The sequence below is a fragment of the Amblyraja radiata genome, chromosome 21 (genome assembly GCF_010909765.2).
Source record: "Amblyraja radiata isolate CabotCenter1 chromosome 21, sAmbRad1.1.pri, whole genome shotgun sequence".
Classification (NCBI taxonomy): domain Eukaryota; kingdom Metazoa; phylum Chordata; class Chondrichthyes; order Rajiformes; family Rajidae; genus Amblyraja; species Amblyraja radiata.
This window is the reverse complement of record NC_045976.1, coordinates 42662998-42679933: the sequence shown is the minus strand read 5'-3', so window position 1 is coordinate 42679933 and position 16936 is coordinate 42662998. Positions and strand designations below refer to the sequence as shown.

Here is a 16936-nt window from a genome sequence, read left to right as displayed (position 1 = left end):
GTTCCTTCTTGAACACATCCGCAGTTCCTGCCTACTCTCTAAACTGTGTCTCGGGGGAGGAGGGGTAATCTCGGTGCCTCGCCTCCCACCCACCCCCACCCCTTCTCACATCTGCAGCCTCCCAAAGGGGTAAACATACAGGCCCGTTTAAAGAGTTGCCTCCTTGTCTCGCTGAGGCGGGGGAGAGAGAGAGAGAGAGCAATGTATCCATCGTCAGTGTATCCATTGACTGTAGCAAGTTGCAGCGGCTCCGCTTCCGGGTTCCCTCCCTCCCTGGTTCGCCCAATGACGGGGCCGGGGCAAAGGTAACGGGATTGTCGCCCTGGAGTCTCTCAACCCCGGCACCGTCTCCCCGGAGTGTCCGAGCCGCCGGCACCGTCTCCCCGGACAATGGCCGCCAGGCTGCAGCTCATCCGCCGGCATCTGCACCCAGACCTTGTATCCTTTTTCTCATTTGATTCTCCTCGCTGTCCGCTCCCGGCCGAAGCCCACAGTCCGGCAAACCCCGCTCTGAGCTGGAGGGGAAGGTTGGCCCATGTTTCAAGGCGGCACTGGCGGCCAGAGACGGGGTGGGCCGAAGGGCCTGCCGCTGTCACACAGCTGTGCTGCATCGATACTTCAGCCCACTTGGATTGTTCTCGCTATAACTCTGAAGTTTAGGCTTCGGTGAGGATGCAGAGGAGGTTTACCAGGTCTGAAGAAGGGCTTCTGCCCGAAACGTTGCCTATTTCCTTCGCTCCATAGATGCTGCTGCACCCGCTGAGTTTCCCCAGCAATTTTGTGTACCTTCCTTCGCTCCATAGATGCTGCTGCACCCGCTTAGTTTCTCCAGCCCTTTTGTTTACCAGAACTATGCCTGGAATAGAGGTAGGACATGCCCCATCTACACTAGTCCTACCTGACCGTGTTTTGTCTATATCCCTCTAAACCTGCTTTCAACTGCAGGAGAGGTTGGGCAGATTTGGATTGTTTTCTTTGAAAAACGCTGGCGGTTAAGGCGTAGCAGACAGGATAGACTGAACCTTAATCCCCCACGGTGGAAATGTAAACGATTAGAGTGCTAACTAATAGCCCTGTCCCACTGTACGAGTTCATTCCAAGAGCTCTCGTCCCGAGTTAAAAATAAGGAAAAAAAACTCGTGGTAAGCACCTAGAATGAACGTAGCGGGTACGTCGGAGCTCGGGGACGTAACGCTAACGGCAGGTACTCGGGAACTCTTAGCGGCTCGTAACGCTAACGGCAGGTACTCGGGAAGACTCGCTAACGGCAGGTAAGCACGGGAAGACTCGTGAAGCTTTTTCAACACGTTGCCCCAGTACCGACGAGTGGCCATTACCGTAAATCTCCGAGTTCGAATCGGGGCAAACTCGGGAGAACTCTTGGAATGAACTCGTACCGTGGGACAGGGGTTTAACTGGAACTTGCTGCTGGAGGGGGGGGGGGGGGGGAAGGCAGGTACGATAGTGGCGTTTAAGAGAATTTTACACAGGCACAGGGATATGCAGGGACCTGAAATGAATATGTTTATTGGCCAAGTATTCACATACAAGGAATTTGCCTTGGTGCTCCGCCCGCAAGTGACAACATGACATACAGTGACAGGTGGGAATGACAAATAAAACATTAACCATTAATAATAAAACATTATCAATTAAACATGTGAATTAAATAAAATATCAGAGCAAATGCAGTCAGATGACATGCAGTCTGAGGAGATTAGTTGATCTAGGCAACATGTTGACACAAATATTGTGGGTTGATGGACCTGTTCCTCCACCCTACTGTTGAAGTTCAGATTCAAGAGATATTTATTGTTGACCCAGTTTTGCATCTTGGGCTAGTCCCATTTGCCTGCATTTAGTCCACAGCCCACTAAACCCTTCCCATCTATATGTCTGTCTAAATACAGCGTGGAAATAGGCTCTTCAGCCCAACTTGCCCACGCCAACCAACATGCCCCATCTACACTAGCCCTACCTACCCGTGTTTGGTCCATATCCCTCTAAACCTGCTTTGAGAGGTTGATCATGGCGCAAATCAACTCCTACATCGACAAAAACCTGGACCCACTGCAGTTCGCGTACCACCACAACAGATCAATGGTGGATGCGATCTCGCTGGCCCTCCACTCCGCTCTGGACCACTTGGACAACAAAAAAACTCATATGTCAGGCTGTTATTCATTGATTACAGCTCGGCATTTAACACCATCATCCCCTCCAAACTGGTTACCAAACTTGCAGAACTGGGTCTCTGCGCATCCCTCTGCAATTGGATCCTCGACTTCCTCATTCACAGACCACAGACAGTTCGTATTGGTGGAAATGTGTCGGCCTTGATAACAATCAGCACGGGAGCACCTCAAGGCTGCGTGCTCAGCCCCCTGCTGTACTCACTCTATACTCACGACTGCGTAGCCGGTCACAGTGCGAACTCCATCATCAAGTTCGCTGACAACACCACTGTTGTGGGACGTATCACTGATGGGGATGAGTCAGAGTATAGAAGAGAGATCAAGCAACTGTCCACATGGTGCCAGCGCAATAACCTGGCCCTCAACACCAGCAAAACCAAGGAACTGATTGTGGACTTTGGAAGGAGTAGGAGGGGGACCCACAGTACCGTTTATATCAACGGGTCGATGGTTGAAAGGGTCAAGAGCTTCAAATTCCTGGGCGTGCACATCTCTGAAGATCCGAGAACACTGATGCACATTAAAAAAGCTCATCAGTGCCTCTACTTCCTGAGAAGATTACGGAGAGTCGGTTTGTCAAGGAGGACTCACTCTAACTTCTACAGGTGCACAGTCGAGAGCATGCTGACCGGTTGCATCGTGGCTTGGTTCGGCAACCTGAGCGCCCTGGAGAGGAAAAGACTACAAAAAGTAGTAAACACTGCCCAGTCCATCATCGGCTCTGACCTTCCTTCCATCAAGGGGATCTATCGCAGTCGCTGCCTCAAAAAGGCTGGTAGTATCATCAAGGACCCACACCATCCTGGCCACACACTCATCTCCTCGCTACCTTCAGGTAGAAGTTACAGGAGCCTGAAGACTGCAACAACCAGGTTCAGGAATAGCTACTTCCCCACAGCCATCAGGCTATTAAACCTGGCTCAGACAAAACTGAACATTAATAGCCCATTATCTGTTTATTTGCACTTTATCAGTTTATTTATTCATGTGTGTATATATTTATACAATGGTATATGGACACACTGATCTGTTCTGTGTTCATGCCGACTATATTCTGTTGTGCTGAAGCAAAGCAAGAATTTTATTGTCCTATACAGGGACACATGACAATAAACTCTCTTGAATCCATGTACCTGCCTAAATATTTCTTATACGTTGCGATAGTCCCAGCCTCAACTACCTCCTCCGGCAGCTCGTTCCATACACCCAAGTGGGAAAAAGTTGCACCTCGGGTTCCTATTAAATTTTTACCCCTTTACCTTAAACCTCTGGTCCTCGATTCCCCTACTCTGGGCAAGAGACTCTGTGTGTCTACCCGATCTATTCCTCTCATGGTTTTGTGATGTATTTTAAAAGTTGTAATTCTATCTGCTTCTGCAGCTTCCTCTGGCAGCTCGTTGCAGATACAGACTGCCTACCCACTGAGTGGAACAGCTGCCCCTAAGGTCCCTATTAAACCTCTCCTCTCTCACCATAAGCCTGGGCTCTCTAGTATTAGACTGTATGACACAACGGCTATTGCCATGTCTCATTGGTGAAGAGTTGGACTCTGACCCCAACAACCGGAACTCGATGTAGTGGGATTGTATTACTGAAGGACTGGCATCTAGCGAAATGTGGCCTGGATTAGAACAAAACAGGAAGGAACCGCCTTCACTAAATAGAGATTTTTATTATGAGTAATAAAAAACGATTAAGACTTGTCATAACATAGAACAGCAACAGCAACTGCAACAGGCCGTTTGGTTCACGATTTCCATCAACATTTGCTCTTAGCGTTTTGTTCTTTTGCGTGTATGTGTGAGTGCATGTGTGTGTGTATGTATATGGGTGAGTACACGTGTGTGTATGTATGGGTGAGTACACGTGTGTGTATGTATATGTGTGAGTACATGTGTGTGTGTGTATGTATATGTGTGAGTGCATGTGTGTGTATGTATATGGGTGAGTACACGTGTGTGTATGTATATGGGTGAGTACAGGTGTGTGTATGTATATGTGTGAGTGCATGTGTGTGTGTATGTATATGGGTGAGTACACGTGTGTGTATGTATATGGGTGAGTACAGTTGTGTGTATGTATATGTGAGTGCATGTGTGTGTGTGTATGTATATGGGTGAGTACACGTGTGTGTATGTATATGGGTGAGTACACGTGTGTGTATGTATATGGGTGAGTACACGTGTGTGTATGTATATGGGTGAGTACACGTGTGTGTATGTATATGGGTGAGTACACGTGTGTGTATGTATATGGGTGAGTACACGTGTGTGTATGTATATGGGTGAGTACACGTGTGTGTATGTATATGGGTGAGTACAGGTGTGTGTATGTATATGTGTGAGTGCATGTGTGTGTGTATGTATATGGGTGAGTACACGTGTGTGTATGTTTATGGGTGAGTACACGTATGTGTATGTATATGTGCGAGTATACGTGTGTGTATATGCGTGTGTATACACGTGTGTGTATGTATATGAGTGAGTACACGTGTGTATATGTGTGAGTACACGTGTGTGTGTATATGGGTGAGTACACGTGTATGTGTGTATATGTGTGAGCACACGTGTGTGTGTGTATATATGTGAGTACACATGCGTGTGTGTGTGTGTATGTACTGGAACAAGTGGGGCCCGTTTTTTTCTGTCAAAAAACATATATTGAACAACAAACAACATTTCACCACGGGGACAATGATTTTTTCCTTTATCCAAACATCAGAAACTCTCTCCTACCTCTGCGGAAGGAACTTCAACTTTCTCTCCAGGAACTTTCCGGTAAGTAATGGGGAGCAATTGGTCGACTGGTCTGAAGAAGGGTCGGCATGGTGACACAGCGGGTAGAGCTGCTGCCTCACAGCGCCAGAGACCCGGGTTCCATCCTGACTACGGGTGCTGTCTGTACGGAGTTTGTACGTTCTCCCTGTGACCTGCGTGGGTTTCCTCTGGGTGCTCCGGTTTCCTCCCACACTCCAAAGACGTGCAGGTTTGTAGGTTAATTGGCTTCCATCAATAATTTAATTTGTCCCTAGTGTGTGTAGGATAGTGCTGGTGTACGGGGTGATCTCTGGCTGGTGCAGACTCGGTGGGCCGAAGGGCCTGTTTCTGCGCTGTCTCTCTTCGGGTTGAGACAACTCTAACACCACATGAAGCAGAATAAAACAGGCAATTTCTTTTGTGTAGAAAATTGTTCAAGGAATCTTACAAAGACTGTTAAGGGCTTGGACACGCTAGAGGCAGGAAACATGTTCCCGATGTTGGGGGAGTCCAATATAAAAATAGCGGAGTCAGGGGATATGGGGAGAAGGCAGGAACGGGGTACTGATTGTGGATGATCAGCCATGATCACATTGAATGGCGGTGCTGGCTCGAAGGGCCGAATGGCCTAGTCCTGCATCTATTGTCTATTGTCTACTCATTTTATGTATTGCAACTCTCTCTATTTCCAGCTACACTGTGGACAATAGTTGCCTGACCCCGGACCAGAGGCAGTTCTATGAGGAAAACGGATTCCTTCACGTTAAGAAGTTGGTTTCTGATGAACATCTGGAGATTTTCAGGTACGTTGGACACAAAATGCTGGAGTAACTCAGCGGGACAGGCAGCATCTATGGAGAGATGGAATTGGCGACGTTTCGGGTCGAGACCATTCTTCAGACTGATGTCAGGGGAGGGGATAGGACAAAGAAAGTAATTGGGCGGAGACAGTGGGAGGACTGGGATGGGGAAGGAGAGAGAGAGAGAGAGAGAGAGAGAGAGAGAGAGAGAGAGAGAGAGCGAGCAAGGGCTGACTGAAGTTAGAGAAGTCAACGTTCAAACCTCTGGGGCGTAAACTACCCAAGTGTAAGTTGCGTGTTTTAAAAAAAAAAGTAAGTTGCATGGATTTTCTCCGGTTTCCTCCCACACTCCAAAGACGTACAGGTTTGTAGGCTGTCATTGTCATTGGATCTTTAAGTTGTCCCTAGTGTGTGTCAGATAGTGCTAGTGTGCGGGGATCATTGGTCAGCGTGGACTCGGTGGGCCGAAGGGCCTGTTTCCATGCTGTATCTAAACTGAACTAGTGTGTGTAATGCCCCTGTCCCACTTAGGAAACCTGAACGGAAACCTCTGGAGACTTTGCGCCCCACCCAAGGTTTCCGTGCGGTTCCCGGAGGTTGCAGGTGGTTGCCGGAGGTTGCAGGTAGCGGAAGCAGGTAGGGAGTCTGACAAAAACCTCCGGGAACCTCACGGAAACCTTGGGTGGGGCGCAAAGTCTCCAGAGGTTTCCGTTCAGGTTTCCTAAGTGGGACAGGGGCATAAGTGTCAACTTTGATGACTGGAATGAATATTGTTTGTCTCGGTTCACAGAGAGGAGTTTGGAAGGATCTGTCGTAAGGAAGTTCTGGTCCCAGGATTAACGGTGATGAGGGATGTGGGCATCGCAAAGACGGAGTATGTTCCCGGTCAACAGGCTGTGTCCAAGATCCAAGATTTCCAAAGCAATGAGATACTTTTTGAGTATTGTTGCCTACCAGAGGTGAGGGTCCAGGTTTAAATGGTACGTACAGTACAGTACGGTACTTTATTTATTACATGGACTCTCGCTGGCCAAACTGCTTTACATTTGTTATAAGAATAGTATACACAAACAAACTACATACATATATACATATAGCCTTCGCTCAGTGGACGTCAGGAAAGGCTTGGGAGTATAGATAGGTTTTTAGTCTTGACTTAAAGGAGTCGATGGAGGGGGCAGTTCTGATGGGGAGGGGGATGCTGTTCCACAGTCTAGGAGCTGCAACCACAAAGGTTGCCCCTGAGCTTATGCCGAGACCGCGGGATATTCAGCAGCCCCAAGTCGGCCGATCTGAGGGGCCTGGAGGTGGAGTGGTGGGTGAGAAGACTTTTAATGTAGGAGGGGGCAAGCCCATTGAGGGCTTTGTAGACATAGAGGAGGGTCTTGAAATGTATACGGAACCGCACAGGGAGCCAGTGGAGAGAGGCCAGGATCGGGGTGATGTGGTCCCTTTTTCGGGTGCCCGTCAGGAGTCTCGCTGCAATTGGCGTTTTGGACCAGTTGCAGGCGGGACAGGGAAGATTGGCTGATGCCAGTGTAGAGGGAGTTGCAGTAATCTAGGCGGGCGGAGATGAATGTGTGGATGATCTTTTCGAGGTCATCAAAGTGCTGCAATTATCACTTGCGTAAACACTGTAATACATCTTAGATAAGCATCTCAGATACAGTACAAGTGTAGAACAGTAGTACCTCCAGACAGTAGACAGAGTCGCCAGTTGTAGTAAGTACAGGGATCTTAATCTTGAAATGCCAAATGCACAGTTTATTTAATCCAAGAGCGTTTACTTGTAATCTACACTGGATAATGAACCAGGGGCCACAGTCTTAGAATAAAGGGGAGGCCATTTAAGACTGAGGTGAGAAAAAACGTTTTCACCCAGAGTTGTGAATTTGTGGAATTCCCTGCCACAGAGGGCAGTGGAGGCCAAATCACTGGATGGATTTAAGAGAGAGTTAGATAGAGCTCTAGGGGCTAGTGGAGTCAAGGGATACGGGGAGAAGGCAGGCATGGGTTATTGATTGGAGACGATCAGCCATGATCACAATGAATGGCGGTGCTGGCTCGAAGGGCCGAATGGCCTCCGCCCACACCTATTTTCTATGTTTCTATTGTAACTATGAAATTTAGCCTTTAGAGATACAGCACGGAAGGAGGCCCTTCGGCCCACCGAGTCCGCGCCGACCAACGACCACCCCGTACACAAGCACTGTCCCACACACACGAGGGACAATTCGCAATTTTTACCGAAGCCAATTAACCTGCATGTGTTTGGATTGTGGGCGGAAACCGGAGCACCCGGAGGAAACCCCCGCAGGTCACGGAGAAAACATACAAAATCCGTACAGACGGTACCCGTAGTCAGGATCGAACCCGGGTCTCTGGCGCTGTAGTTCTAGTGTGCAGGATGGAACTAGTATACACGGTGATTGTTGGTCGGTGTGGGCTGAAGGGCCTGTTGCCACTTTGTATCTCTAAATTAAACTAAACATTTGCAATGCTTATCTTCAGATTAGTTCAGTTGAGTTTATTGTCACGTGTACCGAGGTACAGTGAAAAGCTTTTGTTGCGTGCTAACCAGTCAGCGGAAAGACAACACATGATTACAATCGAGCCGTCCACAGTGTACAGATACTTGATAAAGGGAATAACGTTTAATGCAAGGTAAAGTCCGATCAAGGATAGTCCGAGGGTCACCAATGAGGTAGATAGTAGTTCAGGACCGCTCTCTGGTTGTGTAGGATGGTTCAGTTACCTGATAACAGCCGGGAAGAAACAGTCTCTTTAACTTAATTCTTTAACCTAACCTGTGTTCTCTCCTTGCCACCAGTTCAGAAGTAGAATTTATATCTGTGTAATCAGCCTTTAGAGTAAAGTGCTTTCTTAACATGGTTTGTGCTTTTAGATCTTGAAGTACGTGGAGTGTTTTACCGGCCCTGATATAATGGCGATGCACACTATGCTCATCAACAAGCCTCCCGACTCTGGTAAGACAAGGAAGGGTTTAATCGTGTACTAGACCAAGCGTGGACCCATCGGGCCCCGTTCCCCCCAACGTAATATTCCACCACTCACCCATTGCCCCCAACAGCGCAGGCGCGGCTAACAGGTTCGCGTTGTGAGGCCAGAGATCCCCGTTGTGACGCGTGTCTCGGCAACCCGCTCCCAACTGCGCAGGCGCGGCAGGCAGGTGGGAGCGCGACTGCGGTGTTTTTTAAAATGTGAATAACTTTTAAAATATAACATCAATCTGAACAAAACCTGCTAGTTTACATCGCAGGACAATGGTGAGTAAGGTGGGCCTAAAATTGTGGAGCTATCGTGTACCGTTTTGGCGGGGTTTCGGGGACACACAAACAAACAAACAAACAAACAAGATGAGAGTTTTATTAATGTATAGATAGTTCTTAATAACAGCTAACACACAACAAGGTTCAAGAAAACTTGAAATTAAAATTAAATTAAAAGTGGAAAAAGGACAAGTGGCCATTGGCTGCCGTGTGTACAACGCTTTAACCAGAACGAACGAACAAACAAACGCAGGCTTATCCGCTGGGCAGAGGATTCTAAAACTACCGGGCAGCGGGTGGATCGGAACTACAAGCTAAAATAAGTTAAAGCGGGACTTGTTACTGCAAACTAAAAATACTAAAGGTTGTTTGTTACAGTGTTTAATCAGTGTCGATCTGAGCGATCGCTGGTCAATTTCAATGGCTTGTCACTATGCCTCATCACTGTCAATGCATTGCCAATTTCAATGGCCACAATAACCAAAATTTGTTATAACGAGATTTTATAACAGAATCAGTGACAACGAGCGTGTTCTGTAACGTGTTATTTCTGTGTGCGCACGCTCTCAGGCATGAAGACATCACGCCATCCATTGCATCAGGACCTGCATTATTTCCCGTTCCGGCCGGCGGAGCAGATCGTGTGCGCGTGGACGGCCATGGAGAGGGTTCACCGCGACAACGGGTGCCTGGTGGTGCTGCCGGGGACACACGTGGGCAGCCTGAGGCCACACGTCTACCCCGACTGGCCCGTGAGTCCAGCGCCCCTGTCATAGAGTGGATCCGTGGGAGAGGGCATCTCCACAAGTGGGAGAGTCTAGGACCAGAGATCACAGCCTCAGAATTAAAGGATGTACCTTCTGTAGCAATGGATTCCACAGATTCACTACAGGGACTATTGTCTCCTTCCTAAGTGTCGAATACACTATTCTGATTTAAGGGATGGCATATCTGTGGTGAATCTGTGGAACTCATTGCCACAGACGGCTGTGGAGGCCAAGTCAATGGATGTTTTTAAGGCAGAGATAGATAGATTCTGATTAGTGCGGGTGTCAGGGGTTATGGGGAGAAGGCAGGAGAATGGGGTTGAGAGGGAGAGATAGATCAGCCATGATTGAATGGTGGAGTTGACTTGATGGGCTGAATGGCCTAATTCTGCTCCTATCACCTACAAACAAGATAGTGCCCAACCCCAGTGACTATTTGCGTGCTGGCCACAGAATCAGATCTACAAACTCATATTATAATCACTCCACACTCTTACATCCTTTATCCTGTATCTACACTGTGGACGGCTCGATTGTTATCATGTATTGTCTTTCCGCTGACTGGTTAGCACGCAACAAAAGCTTTTCACTGTACCTCGGTACACTTGACAATAAGCTAAACTGATCTTATGAAGACGAAGAAGGGTCTCGACCCGAAACGTCACCCATTCCTTCTCTTCAGAGATGCTGCCCGTCCCGCTGAGTTACTCCAGCATCTTGTGTCTATCTGATGAAGGTAATGACGGGCAAACATGAGCCTCCAGGTGGCCGCGGTGAGGGCACCACAGGCAGAGGGTGGTCTTGCTTTGCCGAGACCTCCCGTCAGGAGTTGCCTTGTGTGACGTGCGCTCTCTTGCCAATCTTGCCATAGAGGGAGTACAGAGAAGGTTCACCAGACTGATTCCTGGGATGTCAGGACTTTCATATGAAGAAAGACTGGATAGACTCGGCTTGTACTCACTAGAATTTAAAGATTGAGGGCGGATCTTATAGAAACTTACAAAATTCTTAAGGGGTTGGACAGGCTAGATGCAGGAAGATTGTTCCCGATGTTGGGGAAGTCCAGGACAAGGGGTCACAGTTTAAGGATAAGGGGGAAATCTTTTAGCACTGAGGTGAGAAAAACATTTTTTACACAGAGAGTGGTGAATCTGTGGAATTCTCTGCCACAGAAGGTGGTTGAGGCCACAGTTCATTGGCTATATTTAAGAGGGAGTTAGATGTGGCCCTTGTGGCTAAAGGGATCAGGGGGTATGGAGAGAAGGCAGGTACAGGATACTGAGTTGGATGATCAGCCATGATCATATTGAATGGCGGTGCAGGCTCGATGGGCCGAATGGCCTCTACTCCTGCACCTATTGTCTATGTTTCTATGTTTCTCTCCCCAGGGCGGCGTCAATAAGATGTACCACGGTATCCACGGTTACGACCCCAGTCACCGCCGGCTCCACCTGGAGATGGACAAGGGCGACACTGTCTTCTTCCACCCCATCCTCATCCACGGCTCAGGGACCAACGTGACCAGCGGCTTCCGGAAGGTGAGGTGGGGGGGGGGCAGAGTGGAGGGGAGGGGTGGAGAGTGGAGGGGAGGGGATGGGCAGGGGGAGGGTGGAGAGTGGAACTTGAGGGGAATGGGGAAGGGGTGGAGAGGAGAGGGGGGAGAGGGAGGAGGAGTGGATGGGGGAGAGGAGGAGAGAGGGGGTGGCGCTGTGGTGGGGTGGGGGGGGTGGGGTCGAGGGGGAGAGGGTTGGGGGGGGATGTGAGTGTGTCGGGTGCTAGGTGTAGTTAGGGTTCAGGGTAGGGAGGGGTTTTTGTTGAGAGATTATGTGAGGGAGGGAGGGGTGGAGGGAAAGGAAGGGGTGGCGAAGTGGAATAACATTGAACTCGTGTGTGTGAGCGGGTGATCGATGGTCAGTGTGGACGTTCGTTCTCCCCGTGACCTGCGTGGATATTTCTCCGGGTGCAAACCAGCAATTCATGTTTGTAGGTTAATTGGCTTCGGTAAAATTGTAAATTGTCCCTCGTGTGTGTAGGGTAGTGTTAGCGCGCGGGGATCGCTGGTCAGCGCGGACACGGTGGGCCGAAGGGCCTGTTCCCATGCTGTATCTCTAAACTAAACTCAACTGTTTTGCTTCATTTCTTAATTTAAATTTTTTTTTTATTAGAAGCAATTGTAATTTTAATAGAAGCAATAAAACATTCGGCATGTAAAATTCCACAATTATTGTACAGCTTCAATTTTAACCTTTTAATTTGGAAATAAGGGAAAAGGAAAGGGAAAGAGAAAAAGTGAAAGGTGAAAAGATAGGACCCCTCGACTACCAGAGTAGTGTGGCCAAAGTAGTGAATAAAGATGTAAGAGAGGAGAGGGAAAAAAAAGAAATAAGTGGAGATAAACCTGCCTCTCCCCCCCCCGCCCACCTCACCCAACCCATAGTTGGATTTAAATCCAAAGTTGTGTTTTGCTTCATGAAGGTGAATCGCAAATAATTGTTAGTCCAACGAATATTGTAAGTGAGTCCCAGAATTGTTGATGTTGCATTGAATAATGTTTCCGCTACTACATACTTGCTGTACTCATTGTGTGTGTGTGTGTGTGTGTGTGTGTGTACGTGTGTGTGTACGTGTGTGTGTGTGTACATGTGTGTGTGTGTATAACTGTGTGTGTGTGTGTGTACGTGTGTGTGTACGTGTGTGTGTGTACGTGTGTGTGTGTGTGTGTATAACTGTGTTTGTGTGTGTGTATAACTGTTTGTGTCTGTGTGTGTGTGTGTGTGTATACATGTGTGTGTACGTGTGTGTGTGTATAACTGTGTTTGTGTGTGTGTGTGTCTGTGTGTGTGTGTGTGTGTGTATACATGTGTGTGTACGTGTGTGTGTGTATAACTGTGTTTGTGTGTGTGTGTGTGTGTGTGTGTGTGTGTATACATGTGTGTATAACTGTGTGTGTGTACCACAGGCGATATCCTGCCACTACGCCAGTGCGGACTGCAGCTACATCGACGTTAAGAACACCAGCCAGGAGAACATCGAAGAAGAGGTTCTCGAAATAGGGCGCAGGAAATATGGCATTAGCAAAGACACGCCTTTGGCAGTAAGTCCTTGACACCTTGTATCTTGGGGGACAAAGATGGGGCCACCAATATTTAAGGGAGGGTAGACACAAAATGCTGAGTTAAGGGCCTGTCCCACTTACGCAACCTTTACAGGTGACTGCCGGCATCCGTGATAAGTCGCCGAAATTTTCAACATGTTACAGTTTTTGTCAATCGCTTTGACACTAGTTTCAGAACCTTGATGTCATTTTTCACAACTCTAGATACAAAACTCAAAACGGTCACCACTTGTATCACAGGCTGTCCAACGTTCAAAACATTGCATTGTGTATTCATATCTTTAAAGAAAGCTTGCACTCACAGAATCATTGGTTCAAACAACTCATTTATCATGAAATACCATAGGGACATTTCTTTAGCTCACCCACACACAACATACACATAGTTTCACTGTTTAGTTGTTCGTACAACCATTAAATATTGTAGTACAAAATATGTGATACATGTTTCATCCTGTGCTACACATAATGTCACTGTAAAAGGATTAGTAGAGAGAATACCACAGACACAGTGGAATCATTGAACAAAGCTGAAATTTATTGATGAATACAAACTAAATGACAACATAGGTTGAATGAAAGCAACAATTACTGTAACAAAACAAAACAAAAGTCCTGCAAAACAAACTGCCGTGTTCCTCACCTGGCTACTGTACAGTAAGAAAAAAAAGCTAAACAAAGGATCAACAATCACTCGTCATCCCCATCAACCCTGTCTTGTGGATTGGGCCACAGGTTCTCATCCACATCCGCATAGATGTTTTCGTTTGCCAAACATCTTGGAAAGTACCTTCGCGCATGGCGAATCCAGGCCTGACACTGGTCTGCTGTAACGTCATCGCAGGCATTGTCCATGGCCTGAAGAAGGGTCACTTGTTGATGCGGATGCCGATCATACACTTTCCACCTCCATGTGGAGAAAAATTCCTCAATGGGGTTAAGGAAAGGAGAGTATGGGGGCAAGTATACAGTGAGGAACTGTGGATGGGCCTGAAACTATGCCGGCACCAGATGAGCGTGGTGGAACCTGACGTTGTCCCACACAATGACATAAATTACACCAACAGCTCTACAGACTAGAGGTAGCTCATCAAGAAATGCAACAAGGAGCTCTGCATTGTATGCGCCAATCAGAGATCTACGCCCTACCACACCATCTTCTGATATCGCCGCACACATACTGATGTTGGCCCCACGTCGTGCAGGTACTTGTATGGTTGCCCGCTGGCCAATTAAATTTCGCCCTCTCCTCCTTGTCTTGGCCAGGTTGAAGCCTGCCTCATCCACAAAAACAAATTTGTGATGATTGTCATCCGCATCCAGGTACATTCCACTATGTACAAAAAGACATGTTGGAAAGAGAATTACTGTACAGTATTGATTACAGTACAATGATGGGGAATTTTTCACAAACAGGCATCATGAAACAGAACATACCTGAACATACTCAATCCTCAGTTGCTTCACTCTGTCTGCATTTCTTTCAAAAGGCACACGGTACAACTGTTTGAGGGACACCTGGTGCCTTTTCAGAACACGTGCAATGGTCGGCAAACTTATGGCTTCCACATTCCTGAAGAGATCTTCATCGTCCAGGATGTTCTGTCTGATTTCTCTAAGCCGAATGTCATTTCTGGCCCGGACCATGTTGACCACAGCCCGTTCCTGTTCCTCAGTGAGGAGTCTGCCTCTGCCTCCACTATTGGGTCTAGTCTCAATTCTGTAGGGAATATGACAGGAAGAACATGTCATCATACTGTAGAACATTGGTTATATTGGTCTGAGCAGGTTATATTGGTCTGAGCGCAGGTATATGGGACTAGGGGAGATTATGTGTTCGGCACGGACTAGAAGGGTCGAGATGGCCTGTTTCCGTGCTGTAATTGTTATATGGTTAACACATTTTCATAGTCACATTACCTACTCTGTGCTGCACATTGGCATGCAGTGTACAATCATTTGACAATTACAGTAAGAGTAGCCTACAGTACTGTAATGTTTACTGTAGTGCATGCTGAAGACTTACCGGTTCTCATTGCGGAAAGTTCTAATGATTGAGGCCACGGTTGATCTTCTAAGGTTTGGTTGTATCATTCTCGTTGCCTCAATCATTGTCATGCCATGATTGATGACATGATCTACAACCATTGCTCTAATCTCATTGGAGACTCTTTGCCGTTGCTGTCTTGGTCTTTGTCCTCGACCCCGTTCCCCCACACCTCTCAAACGGGGCCCATGGCCACCTCTCAAACGGGGCCCATGGCCACCTCTCAAACGGGGTGCTTGTCCCCTGCCATTCCTTTGACCACGTCTTCCTCCTCTTCCTCCTCTTCCTTCTCCTACTTGACCTCTATGGTGCCCACCTGCCTGCTCCATGTTGTATAACTACAGATGTTGTTGTGGATGCCACTTACACCCATACCACAAGGTCAGATCAATCATCAGTAACGAATTGGTGTCACAGGTGGTGTCAATCATTGTCGTCATCCTGAAACTTTCATGATCTGAACATGCTCATCCTCAGTTTCCATAAGACTATGCTTTAAGAGTAATGCAACAGTTACTTGTCATTTTGAGCAGTTGTATCAATTGATAGTTAGATTATTGTAATGAAATGAATAGACAGTCATCTCAAATGTAATGTGTGAATTGCATTTTGAAATGGTTATACTTTGATGTTAAGTTGTGTCATTTTGAACAGGTGATTATAGTTCAATGGACAAATGATCTTTGGTTTATGTGAATTGTATCCAAGAAATTGGAAAAAGTGTTAGAGTTTTGAAAAAAGTGCATTTTGATCATTGGTTGTGAGTTTTGTATCTAGAGTTGTGAAAAATGACATCAAGGTTCTGAAACTAGTGTCAAAACTGTAAAAGTTCAGCGGCGACCAGAAATACGCTACGACTGTTTGGAGACTTCTCACGCCCATACGGTCTGTATAGTCGTGAGAGGTCTATACAGAGTTGCTGCCTCACAGCGCCAGAGACCCGGGTTCAATCCTGACCTCAGGTGCCATCTTGTGGAGTTTGCACGTTCTCCCCATGACCTGCGTAGGTTTTTCTCCGGGTGCAAACCAGCAATTCGGGTTTGTATGTTAATTGGCTTGGGCAAAATTGTTAATTGTCCCTGGTGTGTGTAGGATAGTGTTCGTGTGCGGGGATCGCTGGTCGGCACAGACTCGATGGGCCGAAGGGCCTGTTTATGCGCTGTAACTCTAAACTAAACTAAACACACTGCAGGTGGAGCAGAAGATGCCCAGTCTCTTGCCCAGAGTAGGGGAATCGTGGACCAGAGGACATAGGTTTACCAGGATGTTGCCAGGACTAGAGGGTGTGAGCTACAGGGAGAGGTTGAGTAGGCTGGGTCTCTATTCCATGGAGCGCAGGAGGATGAGGGGTGATCTTATTGAGATGTTCAAAATCATGAGAGGAATAGATCGTGTAGACGCACAGAGTCTCTTGCCCAGAGTAGGGGAATCGAGGACCAGAGGACATAGGTTCAAGGTGAAGGGGAAAAGGTTTAATTGGAATCTGAGGGGTAACTTTTCCATGGAACGAGCTGCCGGAGGAGGTAGTTGAGGCTGGGACTATCCCAACGTTTATGAAACAGTTAGACAGGTACATGGATAGGACCAAGTGCAGGCAGGTGGGACTAGTGTAGATGGGACATGTTGGTCGGTGTGGGCAAGTTGGGCCGAAGGGCCTGTTTTCCACACTGTATCACTCTATGACTCTAAGACACTGCTGAACTTGTGGATTCCTCTTTCCTTTGCAGGATATCTGGCGTTTCAAGGGTCGTCTTGTACAAGGAGAGAGAACCAACCTGTGACCTTGTTCTGGGGATGGAAACTGTACACTGGCAGTGCATGTATTTTACACTCTTTCCAGTGACTAACTCAGTACTTTTCTTTGCAAATAATAATCTACATTCAATGTACTTTAGGTAGAAGGTAGAAACAAAATGCTGGAGTAACTCAGCGGTTCAGGCAGTGTCTGTGGAGAAGGAACGGGCGA

General features: G+C 47.4%; 1 protein-coding gene across 1 annotated transcript; it reads left to right on the top strand.

The window, feature by feature from the left end:
* Positions 1-287: 287 nt before the first annotated feature.
* On the top strand, positions 288-16859 carry phyh (phytanoyl-CoA 2-hydroxylase). The gene is made up of 9 exons (XM_033040199.1): positions 288-438; positions 4917-4972; positions 5644-5754; positions 6542-6710; positions 8657-8738; positions 9612-9793; positions 11197-11346; positions 12768-12902; positions 16698-16859. Exons 1-9 carry the CDS (start codon positions 391-393, stop codon positions 16749-16751), a joined length of 987 nt encoding a protein of 328 aa, XP_032896090.1. The 5' UTR covers positions 288-390; the 3' UTR covers positions 16752-16859.
* Positions 16860-16936: the final 77 nt, after the last annotated feature.

Bases quoted from the DNA above. Each gene is read 5' to 3' on its own strand.
- phyh (XM_033040199.1), top strand. From the start codon at position 391: ATGGCCGCCAGGCTGCAGCTCATCCGCCGGCATCTGCACCCAGACCTT. The intron at 5,755-6,541 runs GTACGTTGGACA...CTCGGTTCACAG, and splicing joins GAACATCTGGAGATTTTCAG to AGAGGAGTTTGGAAGGATCT. The intron at 11,347-12,767 runs GTGAGGTGGGGG...TGTGTACCACAG, and splicing joins TGACCAGCGGCTTCCGGAAG to GCGATATCCTGCCACTACGC.